The 16,982-nt window shown below is 50.6% G+C and overlaps 1 protein-coding gene and 1 long non-coding RNA gene across 2 annotated transcripts in view; both read right to left on the reverse strand.

The window, feature by feature from the left end:
* Nucleotides 1-7,727: 7,727 nt before the first annotated feature.
* Nucleotides 7,728-9,425, reverse strand: FOXE3 (forkhead box E3). Its single transcript, XM_065672556.1, has one exon. It carries the CDS (start codon nucleotides 9,423-9,425, stop codon nucleotides 8,277-8,279), a length of 1,149 nt encoding a protein of 382 aa, XP_065528628.1. The 3' UTR covers nucleotides 7,728-8,276.
* Nucleotides 9,426-9,992: 567 nt separating this feature from the next.
* The window catches only part of LOC136010838 (uncharacterized), a 28,477-nt gene continuing 21,487 nt past the window's right edge, over nucleotides 9,993-16,982 (reverse strand). Inside the window, exon 3 of the long non-coding RNA XR_010611025.1 lies at nucleotides 9,993-11,125. This is a non-coding gene — a long non-coding RNA (uncharacterized LOC136010838). The remainder of the gene's footprint in view (nucleotides 11,126-16,982) is intronic.

Raw genomic sequence — 16,982 nt, forward strand, 5'->3', positions numbered from 1 at the left:
GACATGCTGCCCTGTCCCTACTCCATAGGTGGTATCAGCTGTCCAGCCCTCCTGGTAGGGGCGTTTGGATGTAAAGAAGGAAATACGAATGTTTCCATAGCACACGCTCTTTGCCATGTCTGCCTCTTAGGAAGGTAAGGAGGCTGCACACAAGGCTGTATATACTATATAATGCCCCCCGGTGGCTGCTAGCAGCAGTCCTGGACCTGTGGGTGCCAATGTCTGAGCCATAGGTGATGGCCCTGATGCACTTAAGGGAGACAGTGACAGGATCATCTCCTCAAGCAGCAGCTCCCACTCCGTGGAGCACAGCCCTGCAGAGCCCTGGAGCCTCTGCAGTGGCAATGGGGGTCTGGCCTCCTGTGGGGTAGATCCACGTGTCCACTCATTTTACCTAAGGAAAAATCTCTTCATGTCTAACTTCCCAGGCTGGACTGCTCTCTTGCATTGCTGCTGTCATGGGCACCCCCATCCAGACCTTCAGGAATGGTTGTAGGTCTGGGACACCACAGTCCTCGTACCTTCCTGTTGTCAGAGGCAGCCCACTGAAGCCCACAGCATCCACACCTCACACCTCCCACTATTTCTACCACCACCAGTGAATAGCGCAGCTGCAGTCACCAGCACAAAGCTGTTGTCTCACTAATAAAAACAAATCCTTCCAGCCTTAAAGATAATTGAAAAACAGTGATCTAGGTCCAAGCAGGGGGACAAGTGCTACTGCCCAGCAGGGAGCTCGCTTGTAAAAATGGGAATGCTTGCAAATAAAAAGCCTTCAGAGATGGAGAAAGAGCACGGAAGGTCCCACATGAGAGAAACCTTATTCTGCAGCAAAAGCAGGTGAGTGCTTAAGCAAAGACTGGTTGGAGAGGAGCTGTGGTTGCATTGATTTGCTCATGATATGGAGGATTTTTCAATGTTTTCTCTCATTTTTTACAACGAAAATTGTTTCTGCTTTCGTCACCATTTCAGAAGGTCCCCAAGATGCTGCTCTCTGAGGCCCCTAAGCAACATCTACAGCACCTTTTTGCTTTTAACAATGAGCCTGTATCCATTCTGCACCCTTGTCACCTTCTACCCCATGCTTATGGGCTCTCAGGCCCAATTCCTAACTCATTTCTTGAAGATACTGCTCTCACCACCCGCACAGCTTTTGTTCCTCCTGATCCACGGCAGGGAGGGAAGACATGGATGTCCCCATGGCTCATCACAGCCGCTTGCCACTAATGTGGAGCAAAGAGATTTGCAGCATTGCCCTAGGAGCTTCTGCACTTTATAGGTCTTTTATTTCCTGTCATTACCAAGAAGAGCCTAGTTGTAATAAAAATCTGGGCTCCGATCCTACAAACACTTATGCCTGAGCTTAACTCTAAGCACGTGAGCCGTCAAAGGGGACTATTCAAGTGCTTAAAATTTAAGCATGTGCTTAAGCATCTGTAGGCCTGGAGTCTGTCAGTGTGGGGATTTGTCCCTTAAGCCCATATTCTGGGTCATTATCCTTTTCATGTCTTCTCTGGCATCTCAGAAGATGCTTCAAAGGGGAATTTTCAAGTTCTTCAATAAACTTTGCCTTCCCGAGCAGCCTGGATTCTTGCCTATTCTGTGGGGCAATTCTCCTCCGTTGCCTCCCCTCCCCCTGTTAGTGATAATCCTGTGCTATTTCATGCTTGGCCAGACAATTAAGCCCTCTTGCTGCTTGGCTCTGTCTTTGTTATGTATAATTGTTCCAAATAATTAGCCACTATTGCATGCTATTCTGAAACTACTTTGTACTGCATTTATACTTAGAGGGTGAGCATCAGCTTGGGGAGAATCCAAGCAGCAGACAGCCTGGAAAGAAAGGGCTTCGAGCCAGGGGAAGATGGATACGAGCTTAAACCAACACTGCGAAAAACCTAACAATAAGTAACCAGGCAGGAGTAAATGTTGCTTGGAGGGGGTCTGCGGCTGGCGGGGTCTGGGCAAGAGAGCCGAGGGTGGGCTATGGGGTCTTGGACAGGGTGTCACCTGGCTGCCACCTCGTGGGTGCTGGCTACAGTGCAAGAGGCAAAACCATAAACTTCCATCACTCCCACGGTGACCTGAAGGAGCATCTTGGCCAAGTGGCTGGTTTTGCCATCTCTTGACAATGTAGAGAATGGGGAGATGTGCTGGGAGGTGTTTGGGGTCTGGCAGGAAAACGTTTGCTAATTGTGTCTTTGGGATGGCAAAACTTGCTATTTCTTGAGGGTAAAGGCTCCAAACGATGAGATCAGTTAAGCAGCCTTCTGTTTTCCCACCAACAAACACATCCTTTTCATGGACAAGTGCTGGATGGCATGCTCTAAGGAGTTACAGCTCCATGTAAGCATCTTTTTGAACCTGAAAATCTTGTGGTGTAGCAGAGTCCCCTTAGCACAAACTGCCTCTTGTCTTTCAATCAGGGAACATCTGAAAAGGATATAACCAAGACCTGACCTGCACTGGTGGATTAATTCCTCTGCTGAAACCCATGGCCTTCTCTGAGCAAAGAGCCAGGATGGCCAGAGACAATGTGCTTGGACAATTTTGTGCTTTTTTGAGATCCATTCTCTCCAGCCAGGTTAAGCCACTTGAAGCCTCCTGATATGGATCTACAAGCTCAGCTTGGTTTCTAGCACCTGGTCAGCAGAAGGAGATTTAGAACTGAGATGTCTGTGGTGCAGATGGAAAGCACCCAAAATGCCTGACACAGTTGGGCCCGTCCTTTGCAGATGTTGTACTGCTTCTTTTGACTCAGCAGAGCTGATGCAAATGGAAAATGGACTTTTTCCAAGTGCGTACGTAACACCCCTCCTCTATGCAGCACCCCAATGTGCTACAAGGCAGGCCTGATTGTTAGCATTGGGATGGCACAGCGTGTTCAATACATGCATAAAACCAACTGTTGCAGTGTAACCATTCCAGCAGTCCCAGTGCAAATGCATGGACCGTGGATGCTCTCCTAAGACCCTGTAGGTGTTACTTAGCCAATGCTCAGGCTCTGCCACTTTGCTGCCTGACCACAGCCCTGCTTCTTGGGTGCTGTAAGAGTCAGGCTAGCCCACAGCTCTGCCATTCATATACACAGCACATTTCAAACACAAAGTCAAGCTGCCAATGAGGCTGGCTGCTGCAGACAAGTGTTCCTTCATTACCATCCCCATATCTCACTGGGAATTAAAGGCTCAGATTCTCACTGTGCTTCCACCTGTTTCCATATTTTTCACTCTAGGGAGAAGAACTGCATGGGGGCAGCCAGCATCATCCAGCCCTGTATCCTGTATCCAGCGACAGCCCGCAGTGGGTGCTTAGGGAGAAGGTAAAAGAAGGCATAGCCAGAGAAATCCTTCCTTTCTGAAACCTTCTCAGAGTCAGGAATTGGTGGTTTAGGGATTCCCCAGTCTGGAGGCTGCACCAGCCCACCGTGTTTAATAAAGACCCTCACCCCGCTCTCACTCTGACCATACCCCAGGCCTCCACGACATCCTGCCTCCACGCAGCCATAAACAGGGCAGACCGCAAAAGCCGGGATGCTGCCGGTACATACCGTGATCTACCCCGGGGGCCTGGGCCCATGGCGGGGGCTGGAGCGGCTTCCCAGGGCTTTCCACTGGAGGTCAGTGTTGGCCTGAGCACGGTGCCTGTGCCCCCTTGGGCCATCGAGCCCCGTCGTTCCTCTCCCAGGGCAGGGCTGCTCTGGCCCTGTTCAAACACAGCGGCAGCATCAGCACCTCCTGCCCGAGTATGAAGGACCCACATGTAAACGACCCAGATATAGTGTAGCAGAGGTGGGGACAGAGCCCTCATAGCCCGATACGTAGCTTAGAGCTTGGGCAGTGCTAACCCATGGCTGCTAGTTTATTAAAGCAAATGAGTCCCACTGCACCCACTGCCCATCTCCCCATCACCGCCTGACTTCATTGCCTCAATCTTGACCTCAAACAAACACCACTGGCTGGTTTCAAGCCACATATTTGCAAAGGGCAAAGCATTGCATAGAATAGAAGCTACTTATGGTATAAAATTCCCAACACTGGGACTGCTAGTGGGCAGCTGGCAACATCCCGGCAAAATCTAACACTACCAGAGGGACCGACAAGTTCTTCAGGAAATGTGCTTTGACTAAAATTCCAGTTAATGCTGTGTTTGCTAGCAACAGGATGGAAAAGACTACTTATGGCTTGGGAATATCGGCTCTTTCTTACTGTTTGTTTTAACCCGTGGGGCAGCAGCAGAAAGGTGGTACAAGCATGAGACACACAGAACGCTGTCATGTGCAGACAGACGTGGCAGCTTGGATGGTTCTCCCTGCACAGTCAGTATTTCCTAGAGGAAAAGAGGAGTCTTTTTCCAAGTGGCACCTCATTTTGGTTATTTGTTTCTGATGTGCAGGCTGAGAGATCTGAATTCAACCTGATCTTCCCTGAGTAGTCAGACTGTCTTGGCAATAGCCCAGATCACCACCCAAATCTCTTCAGTGCTCAGGATCAACTTCAACCCCTGCTTCATGGGCTCAAGTTGGAGTGCTGTGTACAGTTCCTGTGTTCTCAATATAAAAAGGATGTGGAGCTGTTGGAACAAGTCCAGAGGAGGCCACGAGGATGATCAGGGGACTGGAGCACCTCCCGTATGAAGACAGGCTGAGGAAGTTGGGGCTGTTCAGCCTGGAGAAGAGAAGGCTGCGTGGAGACCTCATAGCAGCCTGCCAGTACCTGAAGGGGGCCTATAGGGATGCTGGGGAGGGACTCTTCGTCAGGGACTGTAGTGACAGGACAAGGGGCAATGGGTTAAAACTTAAACAGGGGAAGTTTAGATTGGATATAAGGAGGAAGTCCTTTCCTGTTAGGGTGGTGAGGCACTGGAATGGGTTGCCAAGGGAAGCTGTGAATGCTCCATCCCTGGCAGTGTCAGGTTGGACAGAGCGCTGTGTGACATGGTTTAGTGTGAGGTGTCCCTGCCTATGGCAGGGGGGTTGAAACTAGATGGTCTTCAGGTCCTCTCCAATCCAAACTATTCTATGATTCTAAATTGGGGCTCTCCCCACCATGGGATGTCCAGAGGACCCCTTGCCATCATTCTGAAGGGTGACGCTCATTCCACAATCTCTGAGAGTAAAGAAAGTTTTGCTTTTGGCTTTTGTGTAAGATCGAGATAGCTAAGGCTGTCATTACTCAATACTCCCTAAACTCCCCATGTAAAGAGGGGAGGATTTCAAAGGAGCCTTGCCTTCACAGCTGAAATCTGGGTGATAATTACTCCTGTTTCATTCAAATCCCTGTTATTCACTAAACAGGGACATTGAAAAGACGCTAAAACACATGCAGGGTTCAGGTATAAACTTTACAAAGCTTAAAACTACTCTGTCCCAGCAAGGCTCATGCTTTACATGACACTTTAATCCTACTCATTTGCTAGATTCACCCTACCTGTAAACAAAGCTTTGAAATGAAAGCTTAAAAGCCTGGTTGGGATACATTAAGTTAACCAAGAAGACACTCTTAAGGCATTACTTTAATGACAATCACAATACAAGTTGCCAGAGGTTTGTGAGTGTGAGGATTAATATCTACAAGAAAAAGAAGAAAAGGGGTCTATTCCCTGTGCTTTCCACCCTGTTTGGCACCATAAGGCCATGGTGAGGGTGGTTTATTGTTGCTCACATGGGGCTTTGGGCTGGGGCTGTCTGGAAGACAGGGAGACATAGGGGCTCTGGGGAGATAGGGAAACCCAACACTGCACACCAGGGTTTGTGACACACCAGGATATGTTCATCCACTCTCTCCGAACCAGGTTTTCAGGGATCCAGTCCACTGCAGAGACTCCTGCTTCATGCCAGAGCTCCCTTGGCTGAAGAGAGCCCTCTTGCATAGGCACTGGGGTGTGGCATGGGTCTCCTGCAGAACCCCCAGATGTGAAGCTGGGTGCTGCTCTCCAGAGAACCCTGGGGCAAGAGGATGCAGGTGACTGGGGGGCAGGAGCAAGCCCCAGCCCAGCCCTTTAGGCACCCTGATCCCCACGGCTCCACTAGCACTTAACACCCAGAGATGCCAGAAACTTGGAAAGCCATTTCTGACATCGGTTTCCTGCTCCAGCAGGGCTCCAGGGTGACTGGCACAGGCTCAGCCTGGTCTGAGATGTCCCGGCTCAGCCCCCTCTTCACAGTGCATCCCACCTGGGCAGAACCGCAGTATCTCCTGCACACCCCTTCCACCCAACATTGTTTACTTTTCATGCCGGTACGTGATTCTCCTCTACCTCAGCAGCCATCCTGTTTGTGGTGCAAACCCAGCAGAGTCCCAGCCCAACACCCATTGATGCTGGAAAGAAGCTGGCGACCCCAGCAGTTTGGGAATATGTTTGGCTCTGACTGCCTGGATACTTGGACAAGGCTTCAGAAGCGCTTAAGTTTGCAAAACATTGCAGGATCAGGTCCTGGAAATGAATGTGAGCTATGACAAGTGTCCTTTCTACTGTCCTTGCAAGTGACTATTTCAGCATCCCCCCAACATCTATATAGACAGTATGCTACAGAGAGGAATGTCACTCTGTAAACTTTTACTACATAGATCTCTGTCTATGGATGTCATCTGTAAAGACCCAAAGTATTCGAAGGGATGAGTTTTTTCACAACACCCATTCCGAGCAGGGCTATCACTAAGGGAAAAGCACAGAAGCTACTACTGGAAACAGTGTGAAAGCTGAGGTGAAGCTGGAAGGACCAGAGAGGAGACCCAGAGCCCATTGCTCAGCTGAAAGCAGCAGACCGGGGCTAGATCAGTGTTTTAGAGACAGATGAAGCCCCTATTTTAAGAAGGCAAAGAGGAAAAAAACATTTTCTTCCCTCCCCACTCATACTGGCCTCAAACACTCTCAGTTTCTACCGACCGCATAGGAAAAAAGAATGGAAAACCGTAAGCTTCCAAGCTGTGGGCAAAGCTGACTCCTTGGGTACCCGCCTGTACATCCTGCTTTCAGTCATGACCAGCAGACAGGGAATGAGGTGCTCAGTTTGCCCCAAAGCCCAGCTGACATCCAGCTCCCCCTTAAGCAGGAGGAAGATGCAATAAGGACCGCAAACTCCTCTGCTTCAAAGAACACCCTTGAAAAATGGGAAAGAATTCCTAGCAGTCATTTTTACCCAGAGGATGTTTAAATTTGAAAAAGCTAAATCCAGGGATGGGGAATTCTGCCTTCAAAACCTGGCGAGACAGTCTGGCAGGCAGTGCTGTAAATACAGAGCATCAGCCCGGCCAGTGAACAGGTTGGAATGCTGATTGATTTTGTTGCCAGGAAGGAAAGCTATGATCTCCTAACGGGATGTGCTAAACCAGAATTTCACCTGCAAGGGATTCCTTAAGGGAAGATGCATTCCCTGTTGTGCAAATGGAAACCATCAAGTCCAGTAAGAGCTGCACAGGCAAGCTTTGCAGGTGATGGGGAGCTTATTTCAGCCTTTGCATGGCTCAGCAGTGGTTAGTTACCATTCACTTTTTAATAACCCATAATAAAATAGTGTGACTATCAATGTAAGACATACAAAGTGTTACAACAACAGCACGAGCCTGTCTGCCACCAGTTACAAGGTTGAACATTTCCGCTCTCCAAGGTCCAGCCAAAGCCAGAGGAACAGCAGCACTGGGCATGTTGAAAGGAAAAGCTTTATTTTAATAAAGTCTTTTCTAACAATAGAAGTATTTGTTAAAATAGCAAAAAGAAGCAGTCAGTGTTGGGGTTTTTTTCCTACAGGGAAACAAAAATATAAACATCTTAAATATTCGTTTAAAATCCAGTGTATTGGTTTAGTGGTTGTTTTTTCGTCTTTTTAGTAACTTTCATTCCAGTTACACAGGAGGAACCCAGGAAGGAAGCCCGTTTGTGAGATAGTTCCTGTAGTTACACCATGCACCCACCTCCTGGGTGTGCTCCTCCTTGCTCCAGAGTTGTCCCGGGGTGCCTTGCTGCAGACAGCATCCCTGGGGTCAGGCTGTGGGCAATGGACACCCCTCGGGCATGGGGAGCCCTGCCTGGCAGACAAAGCTGGAGAGCATCTTTTCCAAGAGGGGATGGGGCAGGAAAATAGATCACCTTTCCTTCAGCTAAACATAAGCTGAGAAAGAGATGAGTTAGGTCCCCCCATAAGTGCATGTCTGCACACAGCCAGAACTTGGGGACCCCCAACCCTACCCCAGCCGATCCCCATGGCAAGGAGAAGTCCATATGTCCAGAGTTGCCTATAGGAGCTTGGGTTCATCCAGCCAAGCCTCCCCTGACCACAATCACATGTACCGCTCCAGGCCAGCAGGAAAATTGGGCTGCCTCATGTAGGAGTTGCTGGAGCCAAATTGGCCAAGGGATGATGCGGAGAGACCCAGGAGCTGCTCACTGTGCTCGGCGCAAGCTGGGGGCCGCATGGCCGGCAGGGACAGTCTGTTGGGAGCCCCATAGAGCTGCGGGCTGCCTGGTGAGTAGCTGCCCTGTGCCACGGGCAGATGTGGGGGTGAGGCAGCATAGGGGTAAGCCAAGGTGTTAGGGCCAGCCCGGCCCAACAAGCTGGGACTGACAGGCTGCGCCTGGAAGCAGGGAGGCTCGGAGCTGCCGGTGGAGCAGGTAGGAGCCAGCTCAGCCCCAGGCAAGCCCAGTGATGGGTGGCTCAGGTCAGACGGTGGTGAGGGCTGCAGGGCCTGCTGCCCACTGATGAGGCTGTCGATGCTGAACATCCTGGGATGCTGTGCTGGAGGTGCTGCCCCGGCCGCATAGGGGTGGAAGACAGTGCTGGAGAGCTGGGGGCCATAGCCAGGCGAGCAGAGGGTGTTGGGGTAGGGGGCTGCTGGTGCTGCAGGGCGGCCGGCGGGTGGGGGTGTGAAGGCACTGGAGTTTTGCATGTAGCCGGGGTAGGTGGTGATGTCGGTGCGCTTGAAGCGTTTCCTCCGGCGCAGGAAGCTCCCGTTATCAAACATGTCCTCTGCAGCCGGGTCCAGCGTCCAGTAGTTGCCCTTACCGGGGTGGCCAGGCTCCCGGGGGATCTTGACGAAGCAGTCGTTGAGGGTGAGGTTGTGTCGGATGCTGTTCTGCCACTTCTTGGGGTTCTCCCGGTAGAACGGGAAGCGCTCGGTGATGAACTTGTAGATGCCCCCTAAGGTGAGCTTCCTCTCGGCGGCGTTGGCGATGGCCATGGCGATGAGGGCGATGTAGGAGTAGGGGGGTTTGCCCCGCTGCACCGGCCGCTTCCTGCGGCGGCCACCGGCTGGAGGCGGCGGCTCCTCGGGGGGCGGCGGCGGGGGGCTGCTCCCACCTCCCCGCGGCTCCGGCTTCACCGACGGAGACCCCCGGGGCGGCCCGGGGGAGCCGGGACTGGCCGCAGCGGCGGGGCTGGGCGCCGGCAGCGTGCACATGCCTCGCAGGCAGGGGAAGTCGGCCGCGTTCATATACGGCCCTCGCCTTCCTCCTCCTCGGAGAATGGGGGGGGGGCTGCGGGAGAAAAAGCCCCCCCAAGGGAAGGGAAGGGGGGAAAGGGAGGGGACGGGGAGGGGGGCAGGCGCCGCGGCAGCTCCCGGTGATAGGGAGGTCGGTCCTGAGCCGTTTGGCAATATATAGGGTGGCCGCCCCCCCGGAGGGGTGTGCGGTGCCCGGCCCGCCCCGGCCCCTCTCCCCGGCGGGAGGAGGAGGCCCCTGGGGAGGGGTCCTGAATCCCATGGCTACATCCCCCAGCCTCTCCATAAGGCTCTACCCCGCAGCCATGCCCCCGAGCGGTCCCTCCCCGAGGTTCCCGGGTGCCAGCGCTGCTGCCGGCTCCGCTCCCGGGCCGTCTTTTACTTTCTTTCTAACTGGTGTTTTCTCCCAGGGGAAAAACGGAACGAAGCGAGTCCCCACGGCCAGACCGGGGCGAGACTGGTGCGGCAGGCAGCCCCCAGCAGCACAGCAGGTAACCCACCGCCGGGATCCCCCCTCCGCTTGGATTTCGTTGTCTTTCTTACCCTGCGAGACGCGCTCAGAGGCGGGCCCAGCCGGGGGTTTCTCTCCAAAACTAAGCCCCTCAAGTTTAGTTACTTCGCAGCCTGGTGAGACCTCTTGGGTAAGGAAATCCAGAGAAAAGGTTGGTTGGTTTGGTTTTTCTTTTCCCTTAGGAGAAAGGAAAATGGTCCGCAGAGCTTGGGGGTGCCCGCAAGTACCTCCTGCAGGTTGAGCAAGGGATGCAGGACAAGGATGGTATTAGAGGGCAGACAGAAATAGGAATTTCTCTATCACTGCAGAGGGGCTGAACCCAAGGCTGAAGCTGAAGGAAGACACCAGCCTCAGAAAGCCCTGCTGGGTTTCAGGGAAAAGCTCTTTGGATTTCATCCCATACCCCAGAGCTGGCTGGCAGAATCACAGCCTCCCAATCCACAATATAAGCCGATACCAGAACTGGAGTGCTGCTGGCTGCTTTACTGGCACCAAAACAGTCCATGGGCTTTCACACCATCCTCATCCATTGCTGCCACGCATGGCATCACCTCTGAGACAGATGCCCATCCATGGACAGCCCGGCCGGCAGCAGGTAGGGAAGCCGCTGCAGGAGGGTGGGCTGGACAAGCCAGGGGGACTTCCATAGCCAGATCACAACTTTGTATGTAGCTACGTGTCTGTGTTCAGAGAGGACAGATGGAAATGTCTAGACCATTAATGCAGTAGCAGATCCCTCGATATGGAGTAAAAATCACAGCTTTTACCCCTGTAATTTGGTTGAAAGTACTTCCAATTGCAGAGCAGGATAAAAGCCATTTTTCACAGAGGTGAGTAGGTGATCCCACCAGGTCGTAGCATCTCCTCCCTTCATTTTTAAACCGAAAACCAAGCCAGACTTTCAGAAAAGACTCTTCAGCTGTTTAAGCATGTCCTAGTGGTTTTGAATTCACCAACCAGGTTGTTTCCCACCGTCGCTCATTCCCCTGTTTGCATCTGCATGTGGTTTTGTTCTTGCTTCATTTTGCCTGCAGATATTTGTGGTTCTTCTTCCATCCCCAGGTCTCAGGCAGGGAATCGTGGGTCTAACAAAGCTGTGTCGGGTCCAGTCCTGGTCTGCTGTTGGAGTAAACTGCTTCAGATTCCCTTCTGCTAAGTGAGGATAGCAACAGGAGCACAGGCACTGCTTGGAGGACAGAGATCAGGTGACAAAAGATGAAACAAAGCCTTAGAGACACACATTTCCAGGGAGAAAAGTATACCGAGGGCACAGCAGGGACCATTTCTTCACCTTGGGAGAGCTGATGGGAAAATGGATTCATACTTCACACAGAAATTGAGCACGTATCTAAATGTGGCCAGTTAGTTCCAATCAGGGGATCCAACTTTTTCACTCACTACAGAGGGCAGCAGCAAAGATGCCCAAGAAGGGAGTCACTAAATATCATTCCGGGATGCATGAAGAAAATTCCCACCTAAGGGGAGATGGAAGCTTTCAGCTCTGCAGACAGCTGGTGAGATTTTCATGTCAATATAAGGACTTTAATGTGTTCTGATCTTGCAAGAATGGGTTTGGGAAGGAAAAGGCTTATGGGGGATGAAAGGAATAGCTTTTTTCATTCAGTCAAATGAAACAACCCTCGCTTATGCTCACTTTCTCCTTTTTTTATTAGTCTAAACATTAGAAAAAGAGTTGGAAATGAAAATCCAACAGTACGGCTGGGGCTGGAGCTGCCTGCACCTGAGATCACATCTAGCACAGAGACATCTCAGCTGGACAACAGAGTAGGAAGACCCAACTGTGTGAAGTGTTTACAGTCCAAGGCCCTGATCTTATGTCATTTTATACGCAGTGGGAGAAGCCCAGGCCCCATCCAGGGCTGGCTGAGACTCCAGCTGGTGAGTAGTTACTTTAAAGCTGATGGGACCATTCAAATCACTCTCAACTTTACCGGGTTAGGACCCAGATGTCAAAATTAGTTTGACAGGCGGATAAAACAGCGGGACGGAGGCAGGCAGGAAACAAACTGTGTTTTACCATCGAATAAGGAAAGCCAAACCAGACAGACTCAGATTCCCACATATGCTTTCTCACTCAGGGTGCTTTTTCTGGCCCAGATCTTTTATAAAAAAAGACTATAATAAAGACGGCTACCAAACAAACGCAATCTGGATCTCTCTTTAAAATGAGGTGACAAGGAAGAAATAAATCACATTTACTAAGTATGTGTAAGTCTTGCCAGCATCTGCTGCCTTCTGAATAAGTTTGTCCTAACAGAGTAGGCAGAATGATTTTCACTGCTTTTTTACCTCCGGCCCCCAAACCGTTTTGCACTAGAGCTGCACCCTCCTCTAGAAATATCACTTTACAACATGGGTGAACTTGCTTCACTGCAGACTAACAGGGGCTGTGCACCCTCAGAGAGCTGCTGTTCCAAGCACTCCATGCACCCAAGCAGGGATTACATCAGTGGTACCCAGCTCACATTTCCAAGCTGCTCTTTGCAACCACGTGGTTTAGAAAACATGCATTTGCTCAACCAAAATGAAGTAATCTTTTATCAAACTGCATGCAGTATGAGGACAACTTGGTGGGATGTTCACATTCTTCAACGAGGCCATGCTCCGACACCAGTGTTTTTGCCCTGTCTTGGGTGAAACAGTAGCCTAGGTATCTGCACTGGGCAGAGTTGCATTTGGAGCATCCTTGTTTGCAAAGCCATCCCTTTAGTCATGAAGCAGTATCTCAGCCACCCTTGGGATGTGCAAGGAAGAATAGGGGGTGGGAGTCCTGGTTCCTCACCCAAGGACTGTCCCAGTGAGCAGTTCAGAGCATCCTCCAGCCAGCACTGGCCTCTGAGGGATATTTCCATGATAGACAACCTGTTGACGGTGCTCTTAGCGTGACCCTGAAACACCCCAACTAACAACCAAACATGTGGGACATCCAAATGCTGCATGTGTACTGCTGCCTTGAAATAACAGCAGTTGGACCCATTCCCACCATCAGCACATCCCTATCTGAATCCTTCCATGCTCCAAATTCCCAGATGGAGACTGTCAGAAGTAAGCTTGAGAGACCCTCCCACCACAACTACTTAGCTTCACCGCCAGAAGGTGAATTGAGTCACTCACGTAAGAGTTCAGTACCTTAAGATGAGGTGACTACACTTGCAGGGGAGGAAATCCTTTTATCCTGGGAGAATTTCCGCATGTGATTCCAGTTAGAATTGTAGAATCATAGAATAGTTAGGGTTGGAAAGGACCTCAAGATCATCCAGTTCCAACCCCCCTGCCATGGGCAGGGACACCTCACACTAAACCATCCCACGCAAGGCTTCATCCAACCTGGCCTTGAACACTGCCAGGGATGGAGCACTCACAACCTCCCTGGGCAACCCATTCCACTGCCTCACCACCCTAACAGGAAAGAATTTCCTCCTTATATCCAATCGAAACTTCCCCTGTTTAAGTTTGAACTCGTTACCCCTTGTCCTGTCACTACAGTCCCTGATGAAGAGTCCCTCCCCAGCATCCCTATAGGCCCCCTTCAGATACTGGAAGGCTGCTATGAGGTCTCCACGCAGCCTTCTCTTCTCCAGGCTGAACAGCCCCAACTTCCTCAGCCTATCTTCATACGGGAGGTGCTCCAGTCCCCTGATCATCCTCGTGGCCCTCCTCTGGACTTGTTCCAGCAGCTCCATGTCCTTTTTATGTTGAGGACACCAGAACTGCACACAATGCTCCAGGTGAGGTCTCACAAGAGCAGAGTAGAGGGGCAGGATCACCTCCTTCGACCTGTTGGTCACATTCCTTTTGATGCAGCCCAGTTCTCAAGGAGGAACATGTGATGGAGAACAGAAGCAGTAGACTCTGACAACTCGGTGCTTTTAACCACAGCTAGCACACATGCAGGAGCTGGGGCACCATGCTGCTTGGGTACAGGATCAACAGCCATGCAAAAACCAGCCCAGGACACCAGGCAATGACGCCTGGGTCAAAGGAGCCACAATTAAACACCCTTCCCTGAGCTATTCCACTTGTTCAAGGTGCAGGAAGTGGGTAACCTAACCAAATAAATTATTCCTGAAAATTAATTCTTGGAGTCAGTAACAGCTTTGTAGGCGATTGTGCAGCAAGGTCCAGGCAAAATCAGTTCCTCATGGAAAGTAGAGGTAAAGCATACACCAAACTAAGGAACACGAGGGAAAAATTCCTGAAGAAAATCTCGCAAACTATTCTCCACCTTTGCAGGCAAGTGTTTTGTTGGGTTTCCCCCCCCCCCCCCAACCAGTCCAGATTTTCTCCCCCTGTAAAGTTTTCTTTTATTCCCATGGAAATAAAGGAGATGGGAGCAAAAGCAACCCTTTCTTTTTTGGTGCCCAAAAATAATATTCTTAATAGAAATATTTATTTGGTTAAGCTTGGAGGGAAATAAAAAGATAATTCTAAGGGACTTGAGCTATTGAAAGCCATGATTCAGGGGCAAAATTCGGAGTTTTGGTGATTCGGCTTCTATAAACTTTGGTGCTATTTTTGTTCAAAACAAACCTCAATATTTGGCATGAATAATTATTTAATTTTTCCTGGAACAAAAATACCCCAAAATTCCTGCCCTAGGTCCATAACTCGTGGATCCTAGGTCCAAAACCCAAGCCTAAAAGAAAGCACAAGAGCCAGGCTGAGCTGGTCCCTCTCCCTGGTGGCCCAGCTGTCCTACCCAGTGGTTTCAACATATTGAGAAGTGTGGGTCATGCATGTGGTTAGTAAAGAACATTTAAATATCTATTTTTATGAAGCAACATTAAATAGCCTAGAAACCCAAAGACGGTGTAACGTCATTGTAATCCAACCACAACGGGGGTCCAAAAACCCCTCTCAGTGAACCTGGCCAGCCAACAAGCTGCTTTGAGCAGGGGACAATCTTGAGTGTCCTCTGACCATCCTTCTATCCTGGAAGGATTCAGGCTATACATCACACAGAGGCAATAGAAGAAACCACCACACACAAGTACTGAGAACAACACTTGGAAGAGCAAATCTTCACAAGAAACCTGTCTCCTGCCTTCCAGCTGCCTCCAATTCTGCTTAAAGATTCTCCTTAAACTCTCCCAACAAAACACTGAAGCACACTGACCAGGTTTCCTAGGTTTTTGTTCAGAGGATGCGATGTAGGTGGTTAAAGCTTGGTGCCCTGCATGGTTTTTCTACTAGACACATTCATGGCTTCTCCTCAGAAGATTTTGATGCTTTCACCATATAAACTGACAGCAAGGTCCATGGGACAACCTGACCAAAAGCTGCTGCAAATCTATCTGAGGATCATAAGAACAGGACAGGAGCAGGCAGGAAAACTCAGCCTGGACATGAACACTCCCACATGATTTCCCTCTCCCTCACCCTGTATCAGGTTATGCTGGGCCCCCCACACTGGGAATCCGTGCCTCTGCTCGTACTGCCAAGCGAGAGGCATTTCTGCTGCACAGACCCTGTCTACACCACAGCTCCAGCTTAGCCCCCAAACCCACAGAGGCTTGGGGTTTTCAATGAAATCAAGGAACTGATGTCCAAGTGCCAGACACTGAACAGACGAGTGCCAGATGAGGATTTCCCCTTTTCCTTGTCCATTTGCTACTCTTTTACAACTCCCAGACCAACAAGCTGCAAGCCAGGCAGACAGTTAAAATACCACTTTCCTAGCTCACTACCCGCTCCCTCTTTCTTCTGTTTAATGCTCCTGCCAGCAGTAATTTAATTCACTCCAACCATAATAGCCTTTTTCCCTCCCCTTAGGCCAGGAGCACACCTCTGTCATGGAAAATTTCCCTGTGTCTCGTACCTTCAGCCTGATCCGCCTGCAGCCGGGCTGGCAGGCTGGTTTTTTCTCACCGCTTAACATGCTTCTGAAACAAAGGCTCTTTAATCCCCCCAGCCTAGGCAGGCACCTCTGGCAATCCCCTCCTGGTAGTGCAGGGGGAGCACGAACCCCAGCAGGAGGTACAGGGCACCCCATGAGCTGGTGAGTCCAGATGGATGGAGGCTGGGTAGTCAAGCACAGCACCGCTGCTGGCCATCCTAAAGCCTGGTGAGAGAATCAGCAAGCCCAGGAGCAAGACATATAGAGATGGTGGCCTAGCCACTGCCTAGCCCTTCTACCTCAAACAGGGACATCTCGCCACACGTCTATGTTGGTGGAGAAGCCATTTATCTGGAGGGGAGACAACTTAGCTAAGGTTGTGAAGACCTCCTCTGCCTTTAAGATCACTCCACAAATGATCAATTGCATTTCATGCAATGACTTCAAAGAGCATGTGGTGCAGGAAAAAGATCTCCAGCCATGACAGGCCAGGGTTCATCATATCATTTCCTCGTGAGAAGGCAAGATAAATGATTCAGACTCAAATCAGACTGGACAAATATGAATCACAGTTTTTGTCTTGCATTCCTCCCAGCCAAATCATCCCTTCCTGGTGCTACTTTGGGCTGGGAAAATCATCCCAGACATTTCTTTATCCTGGGGGTCCACAGAGATCCAGTCAATTCATTTCCATCTGCCACTTATGAAGTGCTGTGGCCACTGGGGTCCTCCAGCTGAGATAGGAATCTCCATATCAGAGCAGTGTTTGATGCAAGTAGGCAGCTGGCACCAGCATCAGGTCCTGGGCAGCATCTGCCACAGCCAAGTGCTTGGGGAGAGTATTTGTGGTTTATCCATCACCGTTTGCTCTGGAGTAACTGTTCTGGAGGATCACACCGTATCACTTCTCTTTCTGCAGTGGTACCCCAGCTGCATCCTAGCTATTCAAGACATGGGCTTTGGTGAATTGTTTCTGGATGAGAAATAGTTAATGCCAGTCACCAGCGTATTTGGGACAGATGTATGACCTAGGGAGATTGGTTCACCCAAAAGCAGCACTCGTTCCTCCCAGTCCTCCAAGCAGTGGACTCCGGTCTCTCTCCTGGGGCTCCAAGCCCCTCTCACATCTCTTTCTGTTGGCTTTTTGCCTCGGTGCCAGCAGCTCCCAGGGCTGTCCCTGCCC

This window comes from Lathamus discolor, chromosome 3 (assembly GCF_037157495.1).
Source record: "Lathamus discolor isolate bLatDis1 chromosome 3, bLatDis1.hap1, whole genome shotgun sequence".
Classification (NCBI taxonomy): domain Eukaryota; kingdom Metazoa; phylum Chordata; class Aves; order Psittaciformes; family Psittacidae; genus Lathamus; species Lathamus discolor.

Excerpts from the sequence above, each read along its gene's own strand:
- FOXE3 (XM_065672556.1), bottom strand. The coding sequence starts at position 9,425 with ATGAACGCGGCCGACTTCCCCTGCCTGCGAGGCATGTGCACGCTGCCG.